A 25973-nucleotide genomic window follows, 5' to 3' on the forward strand; every position below is an offset into this window, starting at 1 on the left:
GAGGCTAAACTGAACGTATTTCCTGCGAAACAGGAAATACGATTTATTTATTTCTTTTAAATACATATTGTGTAGATGTCTTTCACAATAAAGACTGCATTAATATAGTAGAGATGTTGTTTCTCAAAGTACTAAAAGAGAGGATTTTAAAGATACTAATTCGCTTGAGCTGAAAATGCCGCGATGCTGTCGACAGTTTACCGTTAACGGTCGCTGACAGTGCGTGTCAATATTGACCTGCGTAGCAATTTGAAATGTAAATACAAGGGCTATAAACAAATCTACATTTAGTATTTTAACTAAAATTTAAATAATATCAGCGTCATTGACACTTGGGAGGTAGGATTTTGAAATTGAGTAACGACGTATCACTGAACAAGAGCGCCCGGATGGCTCTACTTCGCTCACGTAAGTCTATGTTTCTCCTCCAATGGCCTTGCCCAGCTTCCATTCTCACATTGAACGGTTTAGCCAATGGCGTACCGCCTCATAATGGACCGAGCCTATNATCAAGTATATAGTATAATTTAACACTATCTGTAAAAAAAAGCATTTAAAATGTTTTCAAGATACAAAAAAACAGCTGTTACTTCATAACACTTGAACATTGATTGTGGGAAATCTTTTCACTCAAACATTGTATGGCGACTGGTAGGATCGAACTCGCGACTCTGGGATTGGCCTCACTCTTCCCCTTTCTTCTCCCCCCCTTTTTTCCCCTTCTTCCCCCCCCCAAGCAGACTATTGTTCCCCAGCTTTGGCGCAGTCGGTAGAGCATCAGACTTTTAATCTGAGGGTCCAGGGTTCAAGTCCCTGTTCGGGCGTGTTTTTTCTTTTTTAAGATAGAAACTGCTTATCGGCTTGGTATTTATTGTCCAGGAACAAATGACGACGGTGAGACATCGTTTCTTACCATTTACATTGCAAGAATTGTAAGAAACCGCTTCTTACAATTGACACTTCCTGCAGTGGCATCAAACTGCAGCTCTGGAGGGCTGGGATTCTGTAACTTTTTGATGTTCTTGGTTTAACACACTTCATTAAAAATATTTTGATAATTAGCAGAACTCTGAACTGCATGCTAAGGAGGTATTTTAACAATTTGATAGAGGTGTGATGAACCAGGAACACATCTAAAAGTTGCAAGACAGAGCTGAGTACTGTATTGGATTTTGACACCTGTTTTAAAAAAATTGTTTTGGATATTTATTTACCAAAGATCTATGATAGATTAAGAGCAAGAACAATAAACTCCCACCGTATTTCTAAATCAAAAACAGAAACAGTAAATATTACTATTAATAAATCTAAACATTATTTCTACCATTTCAAACTGAGTTTCTCTTAAATTTCTAATCTGTTCATAATGATATCAATAGGAGCTGGTGAGAGTGTGGGTCACTGTGAACAGGTCACCAGTCCATAAAAGGCTTCATATTGACCTTTAAATATTTGGCCCCGTCTTCCCCCTCTATCAAACTACAATTTAAGAATAATAACTTATTCTAAGATACTCCTTTAAATGTGTGGACCATTCTTCCCCCTCTAGTTTCAGTTTGAATAAAACATTTAGTAAAACAGACACAACAATGTGATTTGGAAAAATAATAATTCCATTTTTATTTTTTATTATAAGAACATAGACCATTCAATATATATGTGTATATATATGTTAAGTGCTATGGAATCTGATTGTTTTATAGTGCACATTTAAAACTGGCCACAAAATAAAAATATCAGCTTTACAAACAAAGCAGCATCCAGAAAAGAAAACTAACTAACTAAATAAGTACTTTGGCTTAAGAATGTTACTATAAATAAATAAAAAAGTTAATCTGAAAGCACTTGGAATCCACAAAGAAGTACTAGTAATAAATGCGAATAAACCTACTACATTCATGAAACAACAACAAGTGTCTGAAGTTTTAGGCTATGTATGACAGGCATCGACTTGCAAGAACCATTAGGAACTGGAATATAAATATGTCAAAAAAAAGAGTAATTGCTACTCATATCAACAAAGCAAATGTTGTTTATCGCAGCGATGAATCTGAATAAGGTGGAACAGCAGTTGTTTCTAGGTTAGGGTGACTAAATATGTCCGCTGCCTCGTCTGTCTTTTCTGTTTAAAGAGGAAGTTAAAGTCTAATTGAACAAGCAGGCACCAGACAATGCAAGACAATACAGAAAACAAAAGTAAGTAACTCACTCGATTGACAAAATAAGCAGAAGATCACGGAACAATGCAAAACAATTCACATGGATTGTGAAATTAGGCTCGTCTTTTCATGTACACGTCTGTGTGAATTTCTGCCCACAGACTCTTTAGTCACCAAAGTATCAGGTTAAGAGTTCACAACATATTCTGATCACAATTTTCTCCGAGGACACAACAAATACAAAAGTAAACAAACTGGCAGAAAATGCAGTTTTCGGAAACTTAAAACACTACATTTTTCTGTAACACTGACTTGCAAAAGTACTAATACCCCTTTGAACTTCAATCAAATTCAATGCATTTTATTGAGTTTTAAACGTTAGACCAATATAAAGTCCTGCGTAATTTTGAAATTAAAGAAAATAATGAACAATGTGGATTTCTATTCAGCCTCTCAGAACCTGTAGAACCACATTTTGCTACAGTTACGGGTGCAACGTCTGGTGAGCCGCCCAGTATTCTGCTTCATGTTGATTCCTGCGATTTCTTTAAAGTTAATCTTGTCTGATTAATGCTCCTCTTGTTAATTTAAGTGGGTGTCTCACACACACACGATCAAAGCTTAGGATATTGTTTTACGACAGAATCCTGCTTTAGATTTCTCCGCAGCTATTGGTTGTGTTTTTAGGTCTGTTGCGATGCTGCTTATTCACTTTTCATTTGCAATAAACCTTGACAAATGTCTGATTTTCCTTTCACTACAAAATCATGTTCTACTTTCCATTGGTCCATCAGATAAACTTAAAATAAAATACATTAAAGTTTGCGGTGCAATGCAACAACAATGTTCAGGGGTGTGAATACTTTAGCAAGGGACTGTAAGCTAATTACACAAAGTTTAAAGCAACAGGTTGGATTTCTGGCTACCAGACAGATTCAGGTTAACGTTTAAATATTTGCATGTAAATAACATTAAAAAAACGTACCTATAATCTTATTTTGTTAAGGGATGACTTGTAATTTGTTTTGGGGTTTTTTTAATAGTTGGCTACTAAAATAATTTATAGAGCAGTATCACAATCTATTATTCTCATAAATATAGTCTCTGTTTGAATTCAGCTTTACGTTTTGGCATGAAATGTGCATCTGGAACGTCTTTATACTAAAATATTAAGTGCACTCGGATCGACACAGTTCTCACAGTGCTGACAGGACAAAAACCACAGAGGACAGTCCGTAAGGCTCATAGCAGCAACCTGTGAATGTAAAGGCCTTGTGTAGATTGTATGAATTCATGTGTGTTACACTGTTGTGCTACTACAGCCGACTCTTCTTTACATGGAAGGAAAGGAGGATGAGAGCAACAATCACTTGTTTTCTATCAGCATCTGCACTTTGCACACCAGATCTCTGGCCAGGGTCAAAATCTGCTTGATGTTGTGATGCTCAGCCATTTCTGAAAGACAAAGACAAAAGAGTGGCACATCAAAGCTTTGATGCATAACCACTGATTAACTGTACCCAAAGGCTTTTCCCTCACTCTCTCAAGATTTTAGTTGGTTTAATAGAGCAGAGCTTGTTCTGGATAAATGTTTGCATGAGTGTGTAGTTGGATTACACACACAGTGGGATGAATTACACCAATGAGTCACTGTGTACTTACACCCAGCTGTTGATAAAACTAAAGTTTCACTGAAAATCTGATGTTAAAGTGAAAAAGTGCAATTTTCTGAACCAAATTAGGGTAAGGTGAAGTTTTCATGTTTTAACTCTAGAAATCAGCAGAAAGAGCAACAACCCAAATATGATAAATTTGGGCTGCACAGATAAAAGACGTTCAAAGGACGTAGAGAGCCAGAAAATCTACCGTCTTGCAAATGATAGATTTGTAAAATCAAATTAGTGATAGATAGACTTTATTTTGGCCAATGATCTGCAGGGGAAAAGAGCTAAATGAAAAAACAGAGCAGATCATAATTTTATAACCTCTAATGTTTGCCTGGGAAATGGTTCAACCTCTGCACAAACTTCTCCATGTCATGTTTCCCCATTTCTCCATTTTCCTGTTTGGTAAATCAACTCAGCTAATCAAACACCATCAGCAGCATCATGTTTTTCGTCAGCTAGCAGAATGGAAACAAACTGAGCCTCGACAGTAACAAGGTGAGAAATGCGGATGAGACTCTTACATGTGTTGTGAGTCGTCTTAGTGTCTGGGCAAATCAATCTAAGCCTCATTTGGATTTACACTGTGAAAAAATATATTTCTATTGTATTTCTATATATCGTTTTTCTATCTTTTTCTCTACTTGCAGTGATATTTTTACATTATCAGAAAAAAAATTTATTAGAAAAAAATAATGTTTTCAAAGGATGATTTTACCATCCAAAACAACCAAAGGCAAAAAAAAAAAAAAAAGTAGTTGCTCTCCTTGTTAAATCATGAATTAATGTTTGTTTTAAAAAGCAGAAAATCTAGAAGGTGAATATCCAATAATTCATAAAACAAGCAAAATGAAGGCTTTGGTGTGACCTAGTCAAATTCCTGAATCGAATTTGAGTGAGATGCTACAGCATGATCTTAAATGGGTCGTTTATGCTTAAAAAACCCTTCAATGGGGATGAGTTGTAACAATTTAACTGGTCTGATTTGATGACCAAAGCCAAAGAAGCTGAACTCAAACTTAAATTCTCAAAACCCCAAATTCATCACAAATTTATTTGGTTTTTGGTTCGCTTGCTTTACCTGCATTTTTGTTGTTTTTAACAAAGTTGACTGCCCTGCACAGGGCTAAGTGCTAAGAACATTAGCGACAGGGTGATGTGTTTTACCATTGAAGAACTTGATGATGTCTGTGAAGTCCATGTTGTTCTCCAGGATGATGTCCCTGTATACCTCCACCAGAGCAAGGGCAATGAAGAGCACAAAGTGACTTGATGAGGCATACTTGGCGGCCCAAATGGTTTCCCAGACAACAAACACGTCATCATAAACCAGCTCTGGACAGAAAGCACAAAGAAACAGAGAGTTGGATTTTTGTTCAGAGATTTTTCCATTTCTTTATTCTGTCTACTTGATTAACCTTTTATACTTACGATTGCTCCAATTGCTTTTTTTTTTTTTTTTAACTCTATTTGTGTTATTTTTTTAACCTTTAACTGCACTTGCTCAACTGCAGCAAATATTTGACTAAAACAGAAAAAGCTCTAATCACTTCTTTGATGCTTCTCTCCTTCTAATAGGCGCCGACTCTGTTAGCCTGAGCCGTTACATCACCTCGTTTGAAGTCGAGCAGGAACCAGCGGTAGCAGAAGTAGAAGTGGGTGTAGTCTCCGTTCTGGTGCATGAGCTCAAACAGCTCAGAATCCAGGATCTAAAATCAGAGAGGGAAAGAAAGATAAAAAATAAAAAAACAACAACCTCTAAGCGATGACTGGATGTGCTGGCTATTATCGGACTCTATTATAAAACTCAAGCTGCGTCACCTGGATTAGAGAGCGCATGTTGGCAAAGTGAGTGTCCATGGCTCCTCCGTGTGGAAAGTTCTGATTCATTCTCTTCATGAGTTTACTGAAACAGCTGAAAGCTTTGGCCTCTGAGAGGAGGACACGGAGAGGGAAAGCGAGCTTGCCAAGTCTTTAATGCAGCTCAGAATATCACTGTAAAAATACATCAAATCAAGTGGGAACAAGGAGGAGAGTTTCGACTCACCGTCATCGAGAATGACTAAAAGAGGAGCCAGCAGGTCACACATTCCCTGAACGTATCCGATGTCCAGGTGCCTCCAGATGTAGCTGTGAATATGCAGCGCAGAGAGCTGACCTTAACCCCATGTGACTGCTTCTTACTCTGACTCACACTCTCTCTGCAGGTTTAGAGCCATTCTGCAGACTAATATTCTGACACTGGAGACAAGTGTTTCAGAAACGATATTCATCATTGAACAGGTCAACGACGTTTGTGGTCGAAACTGAGTCTCAAAGCAAATAGCTGGAAATATAAAACTTTTAGAGTTTAAGAGAGGGCAAACTTGCAAACTTCTTCATGTTTTCTCATGGCGCAACTATGTAACAGTGCAAAATAAAGCAAAGAATAATTGTGAAGGGGAAGGAAAACTGTGCAAAGTTTTACAAATATTTTCGTACCCTGAGTAGCTGCAGTTGTGATTTATTTTCCATGACTCATCTTGTGTTTTAACAAGTAACGATTTCATAAATCTTAAATTACATTAGAAAGAATAAAGTCTGAATTTAAAATATTGAACTAGACGTGTTGTTGAAATGAAGAACTAAATCCTTAAAAAAGTCTTAAATTGCCAAGCCACATTGACTGAACATGCTAAACTTAATGGAAAACTTGTTTCCAGCAGATGAAGCTTCCTAAATGGACTGTTTGTTTTTGTCAGTCAGATAAGTTCAAATGATTGAGCTTCTTATGGATGTGAGAAAGCATTGCTGTGATCTATTATTTGACTATGCCCCTGCAGGGGTCACTGTTTTACCTGCACATGACGTTGCGCAGCTTCTCCAGGTTGGCCGGAGTGAAATACCAGTAGTTCCTGTCACACCGCTGGACGTCTTTCTCGATGCGGTGCAGATTTAGTGTGTATAAATCCAAAAGATCTTGCTGTAACAAATGTAATTATGACAGTAAATAAAATAAACTTACTATCTGGTTGACTTATATCTCAATAAATCAGTGGTTATCAAATTATTTCAAGCTGGAGGTTTCTTTAAAAACCTCTCCTCAGTGTTGCCTGAGTTCAATTTGAGAACCACTGCTGCGCATAAATGTAGACTCGTTAAAAATGGTGTGCATACAGAGTAAGGGCTCCCAGTCGCTCCCTGAGAGGTCACTTCATCCTTTGTGTTTTCGTCGGCTGGAAGAGAGTCGAAAGGAGGGTAAAGGCTCTCCATCTCCGGCTCTGACAGGATGGACTCTGTTCCTTCGGGACTGAGCTTTTCTACCTCCTGCCTCAGATCTGCAGGAGTTGCTGAATCCTCAGAGAAGGACGGAGTCTCGCAGTGTCCTCTCCTGCTCCAGGGTGCCATGGAAACCTTTGCGTTGGGGATCTCCTCCATTTCTATGGCGGAAGGAGACTCGTCAGACTCAGTCAAAGCCTGGGTCTCGTCTTTCTGAGACGAGCTGTAAGCTCCTCCCGATATCGAGGCGCCCAGAATCTGTCCCTCCTCACATTCCTTAAGGCTTTTTGATTTTTCTTTATCTTGAGAAAATGTGACGGTTGTGTTTAATTTTTCCATTTCTTTTATCGGTGTCACGTTTTTTTCTTTGTGTTTGGAAGCTTCCTCGGTCTTCAGTGGAGCGTGTTTCTGAGGACTTTCTTTAATGTTCACTTTTGGGTCTTTATCTTCAAAATTAGCTCCTTCCTTTTTCACATTTCCAGACTTTGTGTTGTCCTGTGTTCCAGGATTCACTTTGGCTCCGTCTTTATCCGTGCTGTCAAATGTTTTCTCCTCTTCCCCTTTGTCCTTCTCTTCACTCGCCACCTGACTCTCGACTGTCAACGCTTCAGCCTCTCCCGCTGCAGCTTTGGCAGAGCTCTGCGACATCGGAGGCGCAGCTGTGGATCTCTGGGACGCATCAGGTGCGGAGCTGTCCTCTGTGCTGAAGGAGCCATCTGAAAGGCCAGAGGTGACGGAGAAGTTTCGAGAGGAAGGATGCCCAGAGTCGGGAGAGCTTGACTCGTTTTGCACAGCTCCGTTGGGCATCTTCGGCAACTGTTTGGCCTCTTCGGTCTTGGACTCCGACTCGGGTGGGTCCGGCTCCTCGACGGACTCAAACACCTGAAAGAACAAGCCAAAGGGAAGCAGACTACTCCAGGGGAAGGGATGGGAGGATGTGAAGAACTAGCAGGAAGGAGAATGCAAAACATTGGTTCAGAATGTCTAGATTAAATGAATAGTTTAGACATTTACAGTATGTGCAATGGTTTCTGATTGTGATTTCAAGAAGCCAGACTTTTTTGTGATCTTTTAAAATGGCTTTCTAGGCTAAAAATAAAAAAAATGTACTTTCTTTAGTCCTTTTTCACTTATTTTCTCTCCAGCTCTTATTGTTAATAATAAAAGCATGCTGCTTAAAATAGATAAAAGTGGACAATGAAGATGATTCAAGGCTAAAAGCTGCAGGATATTAACATCTGATAATCATGTCTCAAAGAAAAGAACAAAGCTCTTACTCTGTCACCCTTCAGCTGATCAACTCTTTATTCAGTTAATAACACTTCAGGCATCACCTGGTAAAATATTATTCTATATCAATCAGGAAATTGTAAATTGATTTCTAAAGCACTCCTTACAAGATAAATATTCATCCATTTTCATCTCTACTGGTGACAAGACAAAACTGTAAAATCAGAATTTTTCCTGATTAGTGACTGCACCATTATGATCACTAAGACTGCACTGGAAAAAAGTGCTGGATTCTGCTGGCAACCATTTGTAAATCTCAGGTTTAAAGTAAGGATTCCCATTTTCTAACCAATGCAAAAAGAGAGAAACTATTGTTTTCCTGTGACAATGGCTGCTCACGACAGGCAGACCTACACAAACAGGGTTCAGTTTCTTACCCAAAGACATTTAGACACTATGAGAATCATTCTTCTCCACTGAGCTATGAACACTCCAGTCACTCCGTTATCTTTGGCATTTTTCACAAATGAACGATATATAAGAAAACCCGTTAATGTCCATGTGATCACATGCAACAAACAACCTAAAAATCCAAGTTGCCCTTTAACATGCAGCCACAGCACTAGTTCATCTCTCAGTAAATGGGCTCCAGAAACAAATGCTACAGAAATAAAAGTTCCTCTGAAAAAGAAGGACGTCCTTCATGAAGGACGTTTTAGAAGAACACAAAAAGTAAAGTCTGCCTCTGAGAATGACGGTCTTTGCAGAATGAATGTAAAGTTTGTATTTTGTGTGAACAGAGTCAACAGAGGAATTGACGGAGTTGGGTTTGGATACCTGTGTGCTGCTGCTGGAGTCACTCTGGAGGCGAGCCAGACTCTCCCTGTCTGAGCTGTGAGACGAATGAGACTGGAATAAAGGTCCACAGGAGAAATGGTCATTTCTGTGTTGTTCTAATCGACAAAATAAGTGATGCTAAAAAATTTAAAAAGCATTTTCTTTTCTCTTACGCACAAAACCCTCTGGAATTTAAAAGGAGCACTCATTCCTTGTTTTATGCATATACAAAATGAGTAAAATCATGTAGATTCAAGGAGGTGGACTTTTGTTTGAAATCCTAGAATTTACTGGGGATTGATGTTCTTTTTACATACCTAAAAATTGTATTAAAGCATCATATTTAGAGAAGCATTTTTTTTTTTTACAAAAAGTGCAAAATGCTTTGCATGTTTTCAAGGGAGAGTTTACTTTAATGTCTATAATCAAAATGTCAACTCTACAATCTAGATGAAAGTATTTTTGCTTCATATGCTTACAAAATAATACGCACACCAAAATATGGTGAAACTTATGTCAAACAAGCCTCTTCAGCCTTTGCTAAACAGGTATTTATAAAAAAGAGCATAGTTTTACGTACTTCACTATTCTCATTAATGATGTGAATAAACATGCTAAACGTTCCAGTTTAGCTATTCATGAGTCATCTCTGTCTGAACATTTGTTATAATTTATATTTATACAACAAATAATCAAACAGATTATTTACCCCTAAACAAACTGGTTTTAGCTCTGAGTGACTTCCTGTTCACAGATAATATCTACTGGACTCATGTAACCACAAACATGCAGCAAAACTATAAGCAGGATGTAAAAAATGACCAGCGGCCTTTATTTTAAACTGTGAATAATGTTGTTTTTTTTTTCTTTCTGCTTTACCTCGTTGCTCACAGTGGAGTCATGATGGGTCATCCTCTGACTGGAACTGTCCACGCTCGCCACAGAGGAGCACTTCGCCAAAGCGGCAGCATGCTGCTCCTTCTCTCGCTCGCGGACAACCTCCTCACATGCCAACCACTCGCTCATGGTCTGCTCGTAGGAAGCCTGCATTTGTTCATCCACCTGCGGCCAAAGAGCGAGCAGTCAAGCGTCAGTGGTGTTGGTGCAGAAGACCTCCGAAGGGATGGAGTAACAGAGGAGCGGGGCTGACCTCCCTCCTGTCGTCCTCTGACGTCCCAAACTGGTAATGACCCAGCAGGAAAGGCCACACCTCCTTACGCAGCGAGGGGTCCACGCCGCCAAAGTAGACCAAGCGGAGCAGCTCCTGCTCTTTGTAGGTCTAACGAAAAGCAGCACAAGCCTTTGATCGACCCAGAGCTTGCCTTTTGATCAGTTCTATTATCTGCTTTATTAAAAATGACAATGATCTCCCACACACACGCCTTAATGTGCCAAAACAACACCGGCTGCCTCACTAATGATCAAAGCTTGCATTCAATTATTCATGACAGAGCAATGTTTTAATGTTTTGAAATGAGCCAGGCTATATTGCTGACCCCTCATGAATTTGATTAATATCTTCATAAACTTCAGAAGTGGTGTTTAGGTGTAATTTACAAGACCATTAGTCAGGCTTCATGAGACCGGCAGCGTGAGCCGCATCGCTAGCAGGCTGAGCAAGAGGCAGAGGAGACGCTGAGGTTACATGTGTATGTGTGTGTGAGCATGCGGAGAGCCTTCTGTCTGCACTTAAAGTCAAAGCATGTGCCGTGGTGCTTACGGTGCAGTCCTTAAGAAATGTCTGCCAAACGTCCGTGGTGAGCCCCCCGGAGGCATCGCAGGGCGCATTGGGCGCCACGATGGCGTGGTTGACGAGGGCAGAGAGATGCGTACGCACGGTGGACAGGTGGCGGCAGTACGCCAGCCCTGGTCGAAGAGACGGCTAATCAGTTAATCCAACCGCAACAGATGACAGTGAATGAGAGCTGAAAATATTCAATACGGCATTTCGTACATCCATAAAACGCCCTGGAGATGATCTGATATTTCATGTTGTCACACAGCAGCTTCAGAGGAGTCCTGCAGAAAGACACAGCATGATTTTATCTAAGCTGCAGCACCTTTGCAGAAGTATTCATTCCACATGCAATGATTAATATCTGGTCAAATAATAATATATTTTAGGTGCGTTTGACGTGACAGATGGGAAAGGATGCAGGGTAAATGAGATGACTGCGCTTACAGCCAGAAGATGTTTGGGGCTGTCTCTTACATTTTTGCTAATTTAGAGACATTTCAGTCTATCATTTTTTATTAAATAGCTCTAACAATCAAATTGGAATAACCTTTGGTCTAGGGCAGCATGATTTTAGGAAAACATAACTTTCCACTAATATTAATTAATATTGAATCGACCATAAAACCTGCAATCAACCCATAATTCCTCAGGGGTCACTCCCACCCCCCAATAAAAGATAATCTCACTGCAGTCTGTACCAAGGTTTGAGAGTTTAGGGTATTACTGAAAAGTAGAGTTTTAATACATGACAACTAAAATACCATTGCCAACCAAATATTGCGTCTAAGCAGACCTTTGTGACATTCCATGGTTGATAAAACCAATGTAGAGAAAATGACCTACTTTACTTGTTGAACCATGCATCATGTCCTTTCCATTCCCCAGTCATGCACTGGTTTGTGTTGGTCTTCCATGGTAAATTACAAAAATACACTCAGGTTTGTTGTTGCAATGTGAGAAAATGTGAAAATATTCATGGGGTGTAAATATTGTAGCAGAGCACCGTACCCAGCACTCTTCTTCTACAACACCATCATTAAGCTGCCATTCTGATTTACATCTTTTTTATATATATATATATATATATATATATATATATATATATATTTTCCATGACACATCATACACTATCTCTGGTATACAGCTTATTACAGGGTTCAGGTTGACCTTCTGTAAAATGATAAACTATTGTGCTGCCATGTGGCACAAATTTGCAAAGCAGCTCGTCTTTTTTTTTTTTTACTGCCACGGTTATCAGCTAATTTACCTCAAACTCTTCTAATTCCAGTCAGCCAAATGTCACATCATTTTCCTCTGGGTAGTCTCGACGTTCTTGTATCTGTCTTCCGTCTCCAGTTTTCTTGGTGTTATTAGAAAAGCTTCAGGGCCGAATGGGTTCCTGTGTAGATTAATGGCTCGTATTTTTCTCTCACCTCTCATAGTTGCACCCTTTGTGCGCTGCGCCATCGGAGAAGTTCCCCTTGGAGCAGGAGGAACACGAAGACTTCCTGAGACTGGGCTGCCACAGGGCAGATCCGTGATCCATCAGATCTGGAGGAGGCACTACATGCAAAACCACACACACACACAAACACACACAACCTCATTATCACTTTAAAAGAGGCCGCACTTCGAAGGCTTTCAGGAGCAATTACATTAGCACAGAGACGATTGTAAACGCTACGGAAAACACTTTGGCACAAGCAGAATAATGCATATCAGCTGCGACCCGCTTAAAGTACTTCAGAGGATTGTTCATCAGCGATTCATTCCTGCTTGAGTGATGACACAAAAACTTTTATATCACCAGAGATTAATAAACAGTTTGAAAGCATGAAGGCGCCACGCAGTAGATGTTGGATCACGGGGAAAAAGGAAACATTTTGCAGTTCAAAAGCCAAATTCAGAGTTCCTATGCATTTTCAAAATCCAAATTCAATACTTTTCAGGCAATTTTAGATTTGTTTGCATGAATGGATGGATGGACTGTGTAGGAAGTGTGCGTATTTGACCAATCAACCCCCAGCTGGTGTCTGAAAGGTTAACTGCATTGAAATGTGGTTAGAAAGGCACGGCACAAGCGGCTTTAATAACGCCGCACATCAATACGATTTGCCAGAGGTGCACTTTAGACCAGAAGGGAATGAGACGCGAGGAATTAAAACGAGGAAAGCCGACAGACGACAGACTGACGAGCCCATGTGTGACAGTGTTACAGCTGCTTTCTGTGAGTGAGGGGGATTCTCCCTGACAGCTGCAGCACCTCCTGGGTGCAACCAGAGTCCTTGTTCGTGAAGCAGACTGTCCACTCAGTTCAAGGGGAAGAGAAAAAATCAAATGGGGGAGGTGGGAGACAGTCGCTGTAACAAACAAGGAGCAACATTTTCATTTCAACGCAAGCTTCTCAAATCGGTTTGCTTCTGCACAAAGCGAGAAAACTCACCAAAATCAGACTGGCTGTTTGGAAAGATGATGCGGAAGACGTAGTCGGTGGCCTCGTCCTCCTCCTTGTCAGAAACTGACTCCGTGGACCCGGATCCCAGAGGAACTCTCTTCTTCAGTTTGGGAAACACCTTCCCCTGGAAAAGGATCAAACTGAAGTCAACAACAATGGGAAATGTTTTGAAACCTGCTGAGTCAGTGAGTTTTTATTGTCACACTTCAATTATTTAGATTAACAAGATTTTAATATTATACAAAGATAGACAGAAAAACGAAAAAACAGTTACCAAGTGACTATTTCATACATTTTAGGAAATAGGCTTTCCAAGCCACCTTGGCCCTAAGTGGATAAGTAATTACTTCCTAAAGCCAATAACTGGTACCCATAACTAATAACTGGCTGCAGCAGCAGCCAAGTGGTAAAAAGAGCTTTACATAGAGGTGGATACATATTTGCACACTTATCTGTGCAGAATTATTTGAATTCAAATAAATTGGAATGTTTTAGAGCATTAACACTCAATCGATACAGATTTCCAGACTTTGACTAGGTCATTCAGGACTGGACTTGCCGGTGTGCTTAAATTGATCATTTGGCAGATGTCTAACTCCAGAATGCTCCAGCTTAATCTCACAATCTGATCGTTCTTCTTCAGGATTTTTTGGTAGACAGCAGAACGTAGAAGCAGTCTCATACATTATCCCTAACCACCACCACCTTGTTTGACTATTAGTGTGTTGTTGCTGTCCTGAAATGTTATTTAATGCCAGATGTAACAGGATGTACAACATTTTAAAACCTTAGCTTTTGTCTCTCAGGGCATAAAATATTTTCCCAAAAGTTTTGATAATTAAGGTGAATTTATTGACAAATATGAGTCAGCCCTTTTGTTCCAATTGGTTAGTGCTGATGTTCACTTTGGAAGTCTGAAATGGATCCATTTTTTTCTAATGGTTGACTGAGGAGGGCTGATGCTCTTCCAGTCACTCCTGAGACGGAAGATTACCCATAATTCCATGTTTTATTCATTTGTAGGTAATGGCACTCAGTGTGGTTCACTGGAGTCCCAAAGCATCATAAATGAACTTATGACCCTTTCCAGAATGACAGATGTCAATGACTTTGTTTCTAATCTGTACTTAAATATTTTTGAAAAAAAAAACTCAATTTTCTATTTACTCAGGTTACCTTTGTCTGATATTGAAACGATCTTGATTATCTGTAATATTCAAGTGTGACAAAAAAAACCATACAGAATAAATCTGTATGGTTGCAAATATGTTTTTCGCATCTGAGCAGAAATGACAAGTATCTAGTAAATCAACAGAGTTGAGACAAATGTAGCTTAACTAGATGCTTGTTGTTTGGTGGCTGAGAGAGAACTGAGCACACTGTCATGTGCTTGAGACAATTTGTCAATTTCCAAACCCAAATCCCATTCTTATAGATTTTTAGATCAGATAATCTTTGTTTGCCATTGTATTCAAGCTTCCTTTAAGGATCCCAGCTGCAAGTATTTGCATTGTGTTTTGGAACAACGATGCTGACCTTTCCCCTCTGGGACCAGAGAGGAGGGTCCAGCTGTCCGTGAGGGAGCAGACCGTTCTCCAGGCAAGACAGGAACTGGAGCAAATGTCCTCCTCTGGGGAAGCGAAGTGGAGGTCTTTGGATCCCATCCTGACTGACCAGCACCACCGTCCCCCCACTGTCCACTGCAGGACACAGATTAACAGTGTACAGATATAATACCTTACTGCAAACAATCAATTCTTACTGCAAAGAATGAGATTTAAAAGTAAAAGCTCGTACCTTGTTGATGGCAGTGCAAGTACACTATTTCCTCTAAATTGATTGTCATGGCATAGTCCCAGTATACACTGAAAAGTGACAGAAAAGCAGGCAGTCACTGAAGCGACGACCCTTTCCTTTTATTCTGCACTCCAGGTCAAAAGTAAGAAACAAATAAACTATAAATGGTTCAGTAAAATCAGAATAAAAAAAGCAGCCATCAGCGCAGCAGCATGAACACAAACGATCGATCACAAAGGATCGATCGTTTTGTTGATGGAAACCATGTGCAGGTGTGAGACGCTAACATGGTTTTTGCTAGTTTGATGGAGCTCTGACAGTGTTGAAGTCAATAAGCCATTGGCTGCTTGGTAAGCTGAAGGCCGGCTTCATCAGATCACCAGCAGTAACTCAGAGGACTGAGCCCCCAAGCACAAACACACTGTATTATTCAGCAGGAGAGTGTCATTAAAACAGCACAGCAAGTGAAAAAAAGGCACTTAGCATGTTATTTTTTTCTTGGAATGAGCAGGAGAGCAGGACACCAACAATATAAAATGCTGATGCATTTTTCTATGTTCAGAATAAAATTATTTTGCACCTGCGTTCATAGTCCAAGTCTGCAACAGACCCGTTCATGAGCTGATTGGGCGTCCACTTCAGGGTCATTATGTCAGCAGTTTGGTGCAGAGAGAGGTAACCTGGGATAGCCTCCATGTCATCCCTCTGCAGCGGGGGCAAGATGGCAGAAAGGACAATAAAGAGAAATCGGTAGAAAATGGTGAACGGAAACATATCACACTGGGATTATGTGGGATTACAAGTGGAAGAAAAAGCATACAAAGTTTTTAAATATCTCCACAAATAAAAATCTGAAAAGAATGACATTTTGCATTCAGCCTCCTTTACACTAACACCCCTAAATACAATCGTCTTCAGAAGTCACCTAATAGGTCCATCTGCATGTAGTTTAATCTCAGTTTAATTGCAGCTGTACAACATGAGAGGCGTTGCTGACAGAAAGTCATAAGAAGGCCCACTTGTAGTCTGCAACAAGTCAAGTATGAGACAGCAAATAAGTGAAAATGTGCAAAATGTTTGTTTCTGGGCAACATGTAAAGGGCTATTTGTGTCTCCCTGCACACACTTTCATGCTGCTATGTCAGGCGTTTGCCACCTTTATCATTAAAAGAGACATTTTGCCCTCAGTCCACTTAGCTGAAACTTGTTTTAGGGCAGCAAATGTTACATTATCTTTAAAAAGAAAAAAAAAACTGCTTCCATTTTTTGTTTAATATCTGTAATAGAAAATATGTCCTTGAGCCATCATTTTACTACACATAATTTTTAGCAATAAAGCAGGTGGATACATTGTCTTCAATGGGATGTTGATATTTGAAGAAAATACCTAAAAAAATATTAGTCTAAAACACCAATTCTGAAAATGCACTTAGTTTCCAGCCTAATGATAGAAAAAGATCTAAAAATATTACCGGTACTATTTATTTGATAATGATTCTTTTGTGGATTCGAAAGTGTAATTATTCCACCAAAACAATCTATAAACTGCTAAAATTGGCAAAGTGTGTCAAAACAATTAAGAGTGAAATGTGAAACATTTTAAGGGAAATAAATATGTATGAAGAGTGAGATGCTGCATATAAAGCATCACAGCGTTACCGGTTGCACCAGCACATTGTTCTTGCCAAAAAGCAGCGTGGCCCTGCTGTTCTGATGAAGCGACTCCACATATTCTCGAGCCGACGGGGAAGGCGACGGGCGCTCATCCATGCTGCTGCTGGAGTGTCGCTTCTGGATCTGTGCGATCACAAAACACACCGATGACTCACACTTCCTTGTTCATGTGCATCAACAAAGCTGCCCTCATGCATCTTGTTTTCCTCCAAACACACATTTGCAAACAGCTCCGCAGCACACGAACGCCTCAGAGCATCGGGAGTTTGTGAGATGGGCCGAGCTGACCCGCTCCACTGACAGCGTAATGGGTAAAAACGTGCGAGATGCTCTCTGTTCCTGCTTCTGTTATGCACTGTGCTTCACTTAATGTGTCTAGGGCAGTGAATGTCTGCTAATGCAGCTGATCAGTCAGGATAAAAGCTGACACGTGGACAAAGAGGCTAAGAAGAACCTCTGAAATTTCATACGCACACATAACGCAGGTCTCTTGGTGGGAGAGTCCTGCCTGCAGATGCCACTGTGGATGCGATGTCTCTGAACCAACTCGTCAGCAGACGGGTCGGTCCAGAAGTGATCAGCTGTCTTCATCTTTGTGTACTCCAAAGCACAGGGTCCAACTGTCAACAGCGAGACACCGAGGAGAGACACGGTCTTCAGATAGTTTTACACCTTCCAAACATTAAAACCCAACTAAAACAGACCAGGAAAAACAACTTTTCTGTGCTAGCATTTTGATGTCTAACTTTTTAAATAATCGCTGGACAAGGGGGTTTTCTTGCATAATCAGCCCATTTCAAGACACTCTACAGAATCACAGTTAGATCTGGGCTTTGACTAGGCCCAAAATCTTTCTTAGTTCTTCTCAGCTAGTACTTGCTGGATTTACTGCCATGTTTTGAGCCACTGTCATTGTTGCTGCAGTCCTGCAGATTCAGCTTTAATTTATTTTTATCTGTGGTTTCACGTGTTCAGCAAGAGACCACAGAAGTTGAACTGGGAGATGTGCAAGGAGGAAACAGTTGTCTTCTGAAAAAAAACCAGGAAGGCTAAACTGGAGTTTATTGGCGAAAGCATGGACAAGCATCAAGACTTCTGGAATAGCAGATTAGTATGAAACTGATTTATGTGTGCACCAAAACAAAAGCCATAGTTGAGACATTCTAAATATTCCTCCAGCTGTGAAGCACAGAGATGGATGTATCATGGTTTACCTCCAGGAAAATGTATGACCATTTGTAAAAAAGCAACACGAACTGGACCTGCAACATGATAATTACCAATACGTACCAACAAACACGTCAAGAACTACCTGAGAAATAAGAAGTATAATGTCCTGGTGCCAAGTCAAAGCTCAGATCTTTAACTTATTGATATGCAACAGTTTGTACACTCAGGAAACCCATAAAGCTGAAGTGTACGTATATACATTTTCTGTGTAATTACATCACATTAATTTTCCAGAGATAAAAAATTAGACCTTACATCAATATTTGAACATGTCCTCGCAAAGAACTGAATAATGAATGTCTAAGTGGCTTCAAATGAATGTGCATTAATAGAATTTAAAGTAGCAATCAAATGGCTCCAACTATAACATTTCTCTCTACTTAAATCCCTATTATACCAGTCCGATAGTGGGAAATTACATGTAATTACACAAATATGCCCCTTTTTCTGTTTCATTACCTAACAGTGAAGCCAGAATCGGTCCGTCCACAGGGTCCATCAGGATAGCTTCTTTCTCATAGTATTTACTGGAAGAAAATAAGCACAACTTTTATTTTTCTGAAGAAACAGAAACCTTCTACCCCACATGAGTGTGGTTTGTCCTCTCAACACACCTGCTGTTCTCCACCAGGTAAAGGACAATCTTGTCCAGCACTTTCTCAAACAGAGCCGTCCTGATCCACAGGTTTTTGACCCCAGGAGGGTTGAGGCTTGGCAGCCGGGGCATCCTGCGAATGCTGTCTTGACTCTGCAGGCTTTGACTTCGTCTGCAGAAAAATAAAAATCAAGCAACCAATTTTTTATTTTATTTTAAAGTRCGTTCTCAATTTTCTCTGCATCTTGCAAATAAGATGAAAGACTCAAAGCCCCCAAATTATTCTGATTATTCAATAAAAAGAAGCTTCTTCAGAAAATACGTAATTGATTTCATTGTTCAAACAATCAAACGGGCTCTGTTGCTGTTTTGAGTTCTGCTGTGATGTGTGAGGAGAGGCTGTGACGCGCGCATCTCTCACTTTGTCTCCATGACCTGCTCCAGCTCTTGGGCCTTCCTGCAGAACTCCTCCGCTGGGGGGAAGCTTTTGCCCACCTTCATGAAGAGCGCTGCTATCTTGTTGCTGCGCAGGAAGCCAGCCGCTCGCCGCTTGAGCCCATGCAGGACACATGCCTCCACTGCAGCTGTGAGGACAGAGCATATTTTCTTCATTAAGGTGTAATTTATTAAAACCACGCACCAGACAAGTGGAGAAGAAAAAGAACAATTAAAACCACTAATTACCGCTAAAAGATAGTTATATTACTTGGTGTGTAGGGAGGTTTTGCTCCACTGCTGTTGCACAGTATAGTCACTTAATGCAGTGTTACCCAAACCTGGTCCTTAAGGCTTGCTGACCTGCATGTTTTAGATGTTTCCCTGCTTCAACACACCCCATTCAGATGATTGGAGTTCAGGAAAAGCCTGTTAATCAGCCATCAATTGAAATCATGTGTGCTGAAGCCAGGAAATGCCTAAACCATGCAGGGCAATGTGCCTTGAGGACCAGGGTTGAAAAACACTGAGTTAATGAACTGACAGGACTCCTTTCTTAAACCTGCTGCAATCCTTGTCACTTCTGCATTCTTCAACCAGATTTTTACCTTCCACTCAACTTTCCATTAATATACTTAGAACTGTACTGTGTAAATAGCTTTTTTAACAACAACCTTTGGCAGCTTAATCTTCTGTCTGTTGTACACCAGAAGTTATTCTATGGTAATAAAATAACTTTTTTTGTATTAAAAATCCTTTTTCTTAGTCTTAACTAATATTCAGCCATTGTGAGAAGCTAGAGTTTGGGCTCCAATTAGCTACTAGCAAATCAGATCAGTCAATGTCTAATTAATCCATATAACAAACATTTTACTTGTATCAATTTACAGCGACAAATTACTTTCAAAAGACGTTCTAGCTTATTGAGATGCACTTGCGATTTGGATCTGTCAGTACAATCAATGCATTGTACTGTTTTCAAACACTCATTGATTTCAGTAATGATAAAAGTTACTGTAATTATCTTTTCTTCCCATATTCATGCAGCATAAATTAATAATGTTGCTACGTATATAGGCCAGTATACGTCTCAGTGGCAGGATGGTCCAGATGAAGACATGTTGACACACTTTACTTTAACGTGACGTCGACCGGACCCTGCTTCCTCCCCAAGTCGACGTGGCAGCGCCTGGTTGCTGTGTTGACATTTGAATTTTCTGTCAAGACTAATCCTGCAGCTCTGTTCACATGGGGTCAGGGGGAAAGGATGGGGTTACCATAGCAACCCTTACTGATGGAGTGACGGAGCTTTGGGAGAGACGAGCGCAGGGAAGGGGGAGGGGGGGCAGAGGCAACTTGGGAGGATCACGATCTGCCTCGTTCCACCGTCATCGCTTCAGCAAACAACTTCTTCCTGCATTCTGTCGCTCGTTTCTGTAGAAGTCTTCTTTCCCGTATTTTTTTTTCTTTCCTCCTCACCTGACCCTCCCTTCATCCTGGTATCCCATTATTATAAGAGCAGCGAGATAAATGTCAGAACAACGAGCCTTATTAAAAGGTCTCCAATTATGTTCCAGCCTTGCTACTCGCTCATCATCTCCTATAAGTGGTCTCAGATGGCAGAAATACAACCCCTGCTGCTTTTTAAAATCTGTCTCTCCACTAAAATGCGGAGAAGATTCTGGGAATCTCTAGATCTGCTGTAAACTATGAATAACTAAACTAAAGTAAGCACAAAGGAATCAGAACACGTTTTTATTATTTTGGTGCAGGAGTTTATCGACTAAAACCTGCAAAGAAATCACCTTAAAGCCATAGCTGCAGGTGAAAATGCAACATGTGAGCAGGATCAGTACCCACCTGACGGAAACAGCTAATTCAGTAAACCGTCTCTAATCACCCTGTATCTGTGGCAACTAAGAGTTTAACAGACTGATGTCAGTGGCATGTAGCTGACCAACACTTTGCTCAGAACAGCCAGCAAGGCAACAGCACAGCATTTCGCTGTAGAAAGACCTGATATAATTACACCATTTTTACCAGAAACAGGTCCAGTTTGATATAAGTGTTGTTGGTTCTAGTTTCTGAAATCAAAAACACACCAACTTCCTCCACATTTTACAGACATAAAGTCCAGAATGTACAGTGGCAGGTATTTGTGATGGGGGGAAAAATGAGACAAAGATAAATCATCACAAATCAAAACATTGACAAGGAAATTAGGGGAGGGCGTTTCAAAAAACAAGAACGTTGCACAGGCTTGTTTCCATTAGTTTGTACGTCCTTCAATGAATACTTTGTTTTAGTGCCTTTTGATTTATCTTTCCTCTGTTTCGCTTGGATTTTCCTCACATCTGCTTATTTTCATTCCTTAAACGCAGCAACAATTTGAAGAAAGCTCACAAAGGGATCTCACTGCACAATGTTATCACTGAGGAGTCAGGAAAAAAACAATCTCACAGCATTAGATCCCATGTGCCTCAAGCAAAGGTATAAACCTCATTCTTCACGTCTGAACTCTCTCAAGACAGCTGGTAGTGAGCAAGCATGACATTTTCACAGAAATCTTCTGGACTCTCCATATGGACTAAGGTATTGAAAGGCAAGATATAATTATATTTATCCAAAGAAAACATCTAGACCTGTCTTCAATAAATCTCCTTGCGGGAGAATGTGCTGCGGTCTGAAGGAACCAAACTGGGACGTATGGACCACAGTTCCCTAAAACAGGCAACACAGTAAATCACAGAAATAACAGAAAGAAGGTGGTGGCAGCATCATGGTTTCTGTGATATTACAGTTTATATGGAAAACTATTAAGAATGGTCTTGATTATTTACATCCTGTACATCACATCGGCTGCCCTCTATGTATTGGAAACAAGAAAAGAAAACAACTTTTTTATTAATTATTGTTGTAAAAATCAAACACTTTCTTTCTACTGCAAGGAAACATAGAGAGCACTTTAAATGTTTCATTATGTATGTTTCATTTTTCTGCAAGGAAAAATCAAATATGTATGCATGCAGTATATTTACAGTGAACTTTTCCAGAGGCAAATTTGTTTCCGCTATCAAATAAACAAGGAAGACAGGACCTGAAGGAGAGCTCTGGAAATGTAACAACTACAATGTAGAAATAAATAACCCCACTGAGCATTAGCAGTAAAGTAAGACAGGAATCGAGCTTTTTATGTCCTGAACTCTGATATTTTTCACGTTTCTTCTGAAACATTTTAGTGCCTTTTATCTCAGTCAGCAAACGGGCTTTGACACATTTTCCCTCCAGTTTCTACATTTGATTCAGGCTTGTAGTTGGAAGCTCATAAAAGTAGCCACGAACGAGGAGGTTAATGGCTCCCCAGTGAGTGCTCCTCCAGTCTTCCACTCGCTCTCATCTCATCTCATCTCATCAACGACTGCAGCCGGAAAACTACACCGGAGTTGGTCAGGAGGTGGAGGAGGAAGCTTTGACAACAAAGCAGGAGGAGAGGGGTATTTTTTAAACTTAAACGTGTCCACCAGATATTACAGCAGTGCATGTAGAGGCCTCCATCCGATAGATAATGTCCAGACTGCAGGCCAACAAATCTGTTGGTGTGGCAACGTGGAAGCATGGAAGCACGTAAAGCACATCGGACTGGAAAAATGAGTAAAACAGAGCTTGCAGCAAGGAGTCTTGTAAAATGTAATTTTCATTAGTTTCACAGATGGAAATTAAACTGAAGAGGGATTCAGAATGAGCTGATTATTGGAGGGGAATAATATTAAACCTACATGGATAAAGAAGGTTTTAGGCAGAGTTGCAAATGTTTGACACACTGTGAAATTCAAATAAACCATATATAAGCAACATTATCTGGAGATAATATGTAATAGCTTAAAAAGCATTTTAAATGTTTTTTTTTACTCTGTGGGCTTAATGTTTCACAGCATGCACGGTAAGCTAACAGATTACAAGTTACCCACATCTTCTTCATTCTGCACCAGTAAGTTCAGCGACTTCACACACTGTGACTTTACTCTGTGGGCTTAATGTTTCACAGCATGCACGGTAAGCTAACAGATTACAAGTTACCCACATCTTCTTCATTCTGCACCAGTAAGTTCAGCGACTTCACACACTGTGACAAGCTTGATGCCACTGCATTTTCACAGCAGTAAGGAGTTGATAGACCTTCAGAGACCTGACAGCTCCTCCGTACCTTCACTGGTGCATCTGTTTGCACATATTTAAAAGGTAACACCATGGCGACTGCTCATTTGTTTGCATCACATCGCTACATACTGACTTGAGTCTGAGTCAAGACGAGGTTTGTGACTTCTCTCACATTTTATTGGGCTTGAAGCGTCTCACCTCACGACTTGTCATTTGTTTGCAGACCTGGTTTTTCACCAGGTAAGAATATCAGGTTTTGTGCAAGTTATTTTGTTCACACTGAAAATCCACAAATATATCAGATTCCCTGTTATTCTCTGGTCTGAGAGTTAGTGTCTGGATGTGGGCGGTGTGTTGTCCATGGCGACCAGCGATTTAATGCTTTGATTTGTACGATGGAGCAATAATTACATTTGGTAAATTATTGTAACTATAATGTGTTGTATTTCTAGTTATAGTCAATCAAATGTCACTTAAATATTAAATCATGGATGGCTTTTATACTAAATGTAGCAGAGGTAATTAGGTTTTACACAATCCAAGGTTGCTTTATGTAAAACCTAATTTGGTTGGACTTTTATCTCTGTTCATATACATCTTCATGGCTTTATAAAAAGTTCAATCAATAATTATGATAATGTATTCCTTTACTTTTAAAATATTTTTCTGAATGCACTGCTTCATATATGTTGAGGTCCTTCATTGGAAGCTGCTGCTTATATTCTTGATTTGAAAACCGCTTAAGGGGAATTGCAGTTGGTTTTGTCACTTGCAAAATAATTTTAATACTGTTAATAGTAAAAATAGATTTAGGAAATTTAGAGACAATTTAGTTACTACAGTTGTTTCTTGTGTCCTGTTGATTATATATGTTGGTTTTTAAAAATTTAAATACACCCAAATGCATTTACAATGTTCCTGATTGTTATATTTTATTAATTTTTTTTAATTCCAACTTTTGTCTTACTTAATAAAATAAATGAGTTTTTGTGTATTTCTAATTAAACAATGGCAAGCAAAATTATAAACTTTTCTATTTTTAGTGTTATCTCATCAGCAGTTTTTCTTTTCGTTTGTTGGGTTCTGTGATTTTTTTTAAATTCTGCATAAATAAAATAAGTTAGTGCAGAATGACAAAAGGTGTAAAAACATTTGTGTGTGGATTTAGTTCTGATCACGTTCTGCAGTGCATCACTAAAAATTAAGAAAATGAATAAAAAGTAATTATAAAAAAAAGTCAAATGGATTTTCAAGTTATTATTATTGTAGATGTTAGTACATGGAAACATCAGCTGTCCACAGTCACAGACGCCCTCAGCAGGACAAACCAAAAATTTAATTTCTAGAGAACCTGACTGAACACAGTGTTAACTGAAAGTTGAGGGAAAGGAAAAAGTGTGGCAGAAAATATCCGGCATATTTTTGCTTCAGTAACTGTAATGAGCAATCATCAATAACATAAAAACAATCTGAATACGTCTCTTCATATGTAATAAATCTGCATAATATGAGAATTACTGAAATAAATCGAACTTCTGATTTGATTGTAATTTACTGCGATGGACCTGCGACCATCCGAAACAGTAGGTGGAGGCCATTTTTTTTCTAATAGCAGGAAAAGAATAAATAAATATTTAAGCTTTTTAACTCAGTTGAAACATGACAATAACAAAGTCATGTGATTTTTGAATACTCACCACAAAAGGACACAATGTGGCTGCTGTCTTCGTGAACAAATTTCCTGGTGACAGCTTCCTCCATAATCTGCTTCACCTGTCAATGAAAGAGGAGACGCCGGATGACTCATTCATTACGATGTCACATCAAGCACAAACAGTCTGAGGGGCTTCTTAGAGAGGATCTGACTGAGTGAAAAACACGCTTGAGCTGAGGGAATAATTAGGAGGATTTATTAATGAAAGAGGAGTTTAGCCTTAAAAGTTAGGAGCAGGAGAAACTACCAGCAACTGCATGTTCAGTCTGTGAATGAGTCACCGGCTCTTGTGCCAAGGACCGCTGGGAGATGGAAGTCCATTTGGTGCTAAAGGAGGGCAGTTCGTACATCACAGACCTCCATTTCTAAGCAATTACCATCGCTCGGTGGGAACAGATGATTATGTTGCAGATTAAAATGCAGATGGAGACTTCATACTTTCTATTTTAGAAAAAAACAAAAGACGATGCACACTGGATGCAGGGAAGCGCTCATTAGTTTGGCTTTGTTGACGATGTGTCCTTCTCCCCGCTGACCTGACAACTGCCACGCACCACGAGTTAAGAGGAGCGGTGAATCAACTCCTGTGGTGACTATGAAGACGCACCCCGGTGTGGGCACCGCTCTGCAGTCTGGATGGGGAATATCAACCTCCAGACACGGCCACGCAGATAGCTGAGCTGTAATTTCCTGCTGAAATTAGTCTGTCCACAAAGAACGCATTACACTGCCAGGCTCATCAGGCAAGCGCTCTCTCTGCATGCTGGACATGCATATGGCTCTCTCTGCGAGGAAATTTGTGGATATAATATGTGTCACAAAGTCCCGTCAGCCCAGTGCACAACTAAGCTGAAATCCATAATCGTCACAGACGTGTTGAACACAGCAGCAAGGTAAAAAGTCACGGTGTAGCTTTCAGAGGTAACATGTTCTGCACTTTGATGCAGATGCCAACACAAAAGCTGAGCCAAACATACGGAGACAGCGACAGCCAGCAGGAACACTTCAGCACTCGCCTGACAAATGGTA

At 39.9% G+C, this 25973-nt stretch overlaps 1 protein-coding gene across 2 annotated transcripts in view; it reads right to left on the reverse strand.

Annotated features, from left to right (window-relative positions):
• Nucleotides 1-2144: 2144 nt before the first annotated feature.
• The window catches only part of sgsm1a (small G protein signaling modulator 1a), a 29789-nt gene continuing 5960 nt past the window's right edge, over nucleotides 2145-25973 (reverse strand). Inside the window, exons 3-25 of one of the 2 annotated variants that reach the window (XM_008418689.2) lie at nucleotides 24928-25003; nucleotides 19059-19221; nucleotides 18657-18809; nucleotides 18502-18569; nucleotides 17287-17432; nucleotides 16798-16935; nucleotides 15719-15843; nucleotides 15139-15206; nucleotides 14878-15041; nucleotides 13330-13465; nucleotides 12320-12449; nucleotides 11103-11167; nucleotides 10869-11014; nucleotides 10299-10427; nucleotides 10028-10210; nucleotides 9149-9220; nucleotides 6980-7963; nucleotides 6661-6785; nucleotides 5871-5953; nucleotides 5645-5754; nucleotides 5436-5532; nucleotides 4991-5158; nucleotides 2145-3614 (exon numbers count right to left, since the gene is read on the reverse strand). In XM_008418689.2, coding sequence (XP_008416911.1) covers nucleotides 3526-3614; nucleotides 4991-5158; nucleotides 5436-5532; nucleotides 5645-5754; nucleotides 5871-5953; nucleotides 6661-6785; nucleotides 6980-7963; nucleotides 9149-9220; nucleotides 10028-10210; nucleotides 10299-10427; nucleotides 10869-11014; nucleotides 11103-11167; nucleotides 12320-12449; nucleotides 13330-13465; nucleotides 14878-15041; nucleotides 15139-15206; nucleotides 15719-15843; nucleotides 16798-16935; nucleotides 17287-17432; nucleotides 18502-18569; nucleotides 18657-18809; nucleotides 19059-19221; nucleotides 24928-25003 — 3618 coding nt within the window. In that variant the 3' untranslated portion in view covers nucleotides 2145-3525. Of the gene's footprint in view, nucleotides 3615-4990; nucleotides 5159-5435; nucleotides 5533-5644; nucleotides 5755-5870; nucleotides 5954-6660; nucleotides 6786-6979; nucleotides 8027-9148; nucleotides 9221-10027; nucleotides 10211-10298; nucleotides 10428-10868; nucleotides 11015-11102; nucleotides 11168-12319; nucleotides 12450-13329; nucleotides 13466-14877; nucleotides 15042-15138; nucleotides 15207-15718; nucleotides 15844-16797; nucleotides 16936-17286; nucleotides 17433-18501; nucleotides 18570-18656; nucleotides 18810-19058; nucleotides 19222-24927; nucleotides 25004-25973 lie in introns of both variants that reach the window. The other variant, XM_008418688.2, reaches the window with a different exon arrangement.

The sequence above is a fragment of the Poecilia reticulata genome, linkage group LG9, assembly GCF_000633615.1.
Source record: "Poecilia reticulata strain Guanapo linkage group LG9, Guppy_female_1.0+MT, whole genome shotgun sequence".
In the NCBI taxonomy this organism is placed as follows: domain Eukaryota; kingdom Metazoa; phylum Chordata; class Actinopteri; order Cyprinodontiformes; family Poeciliidae; genus Poecilia; species Poecilia reticulata.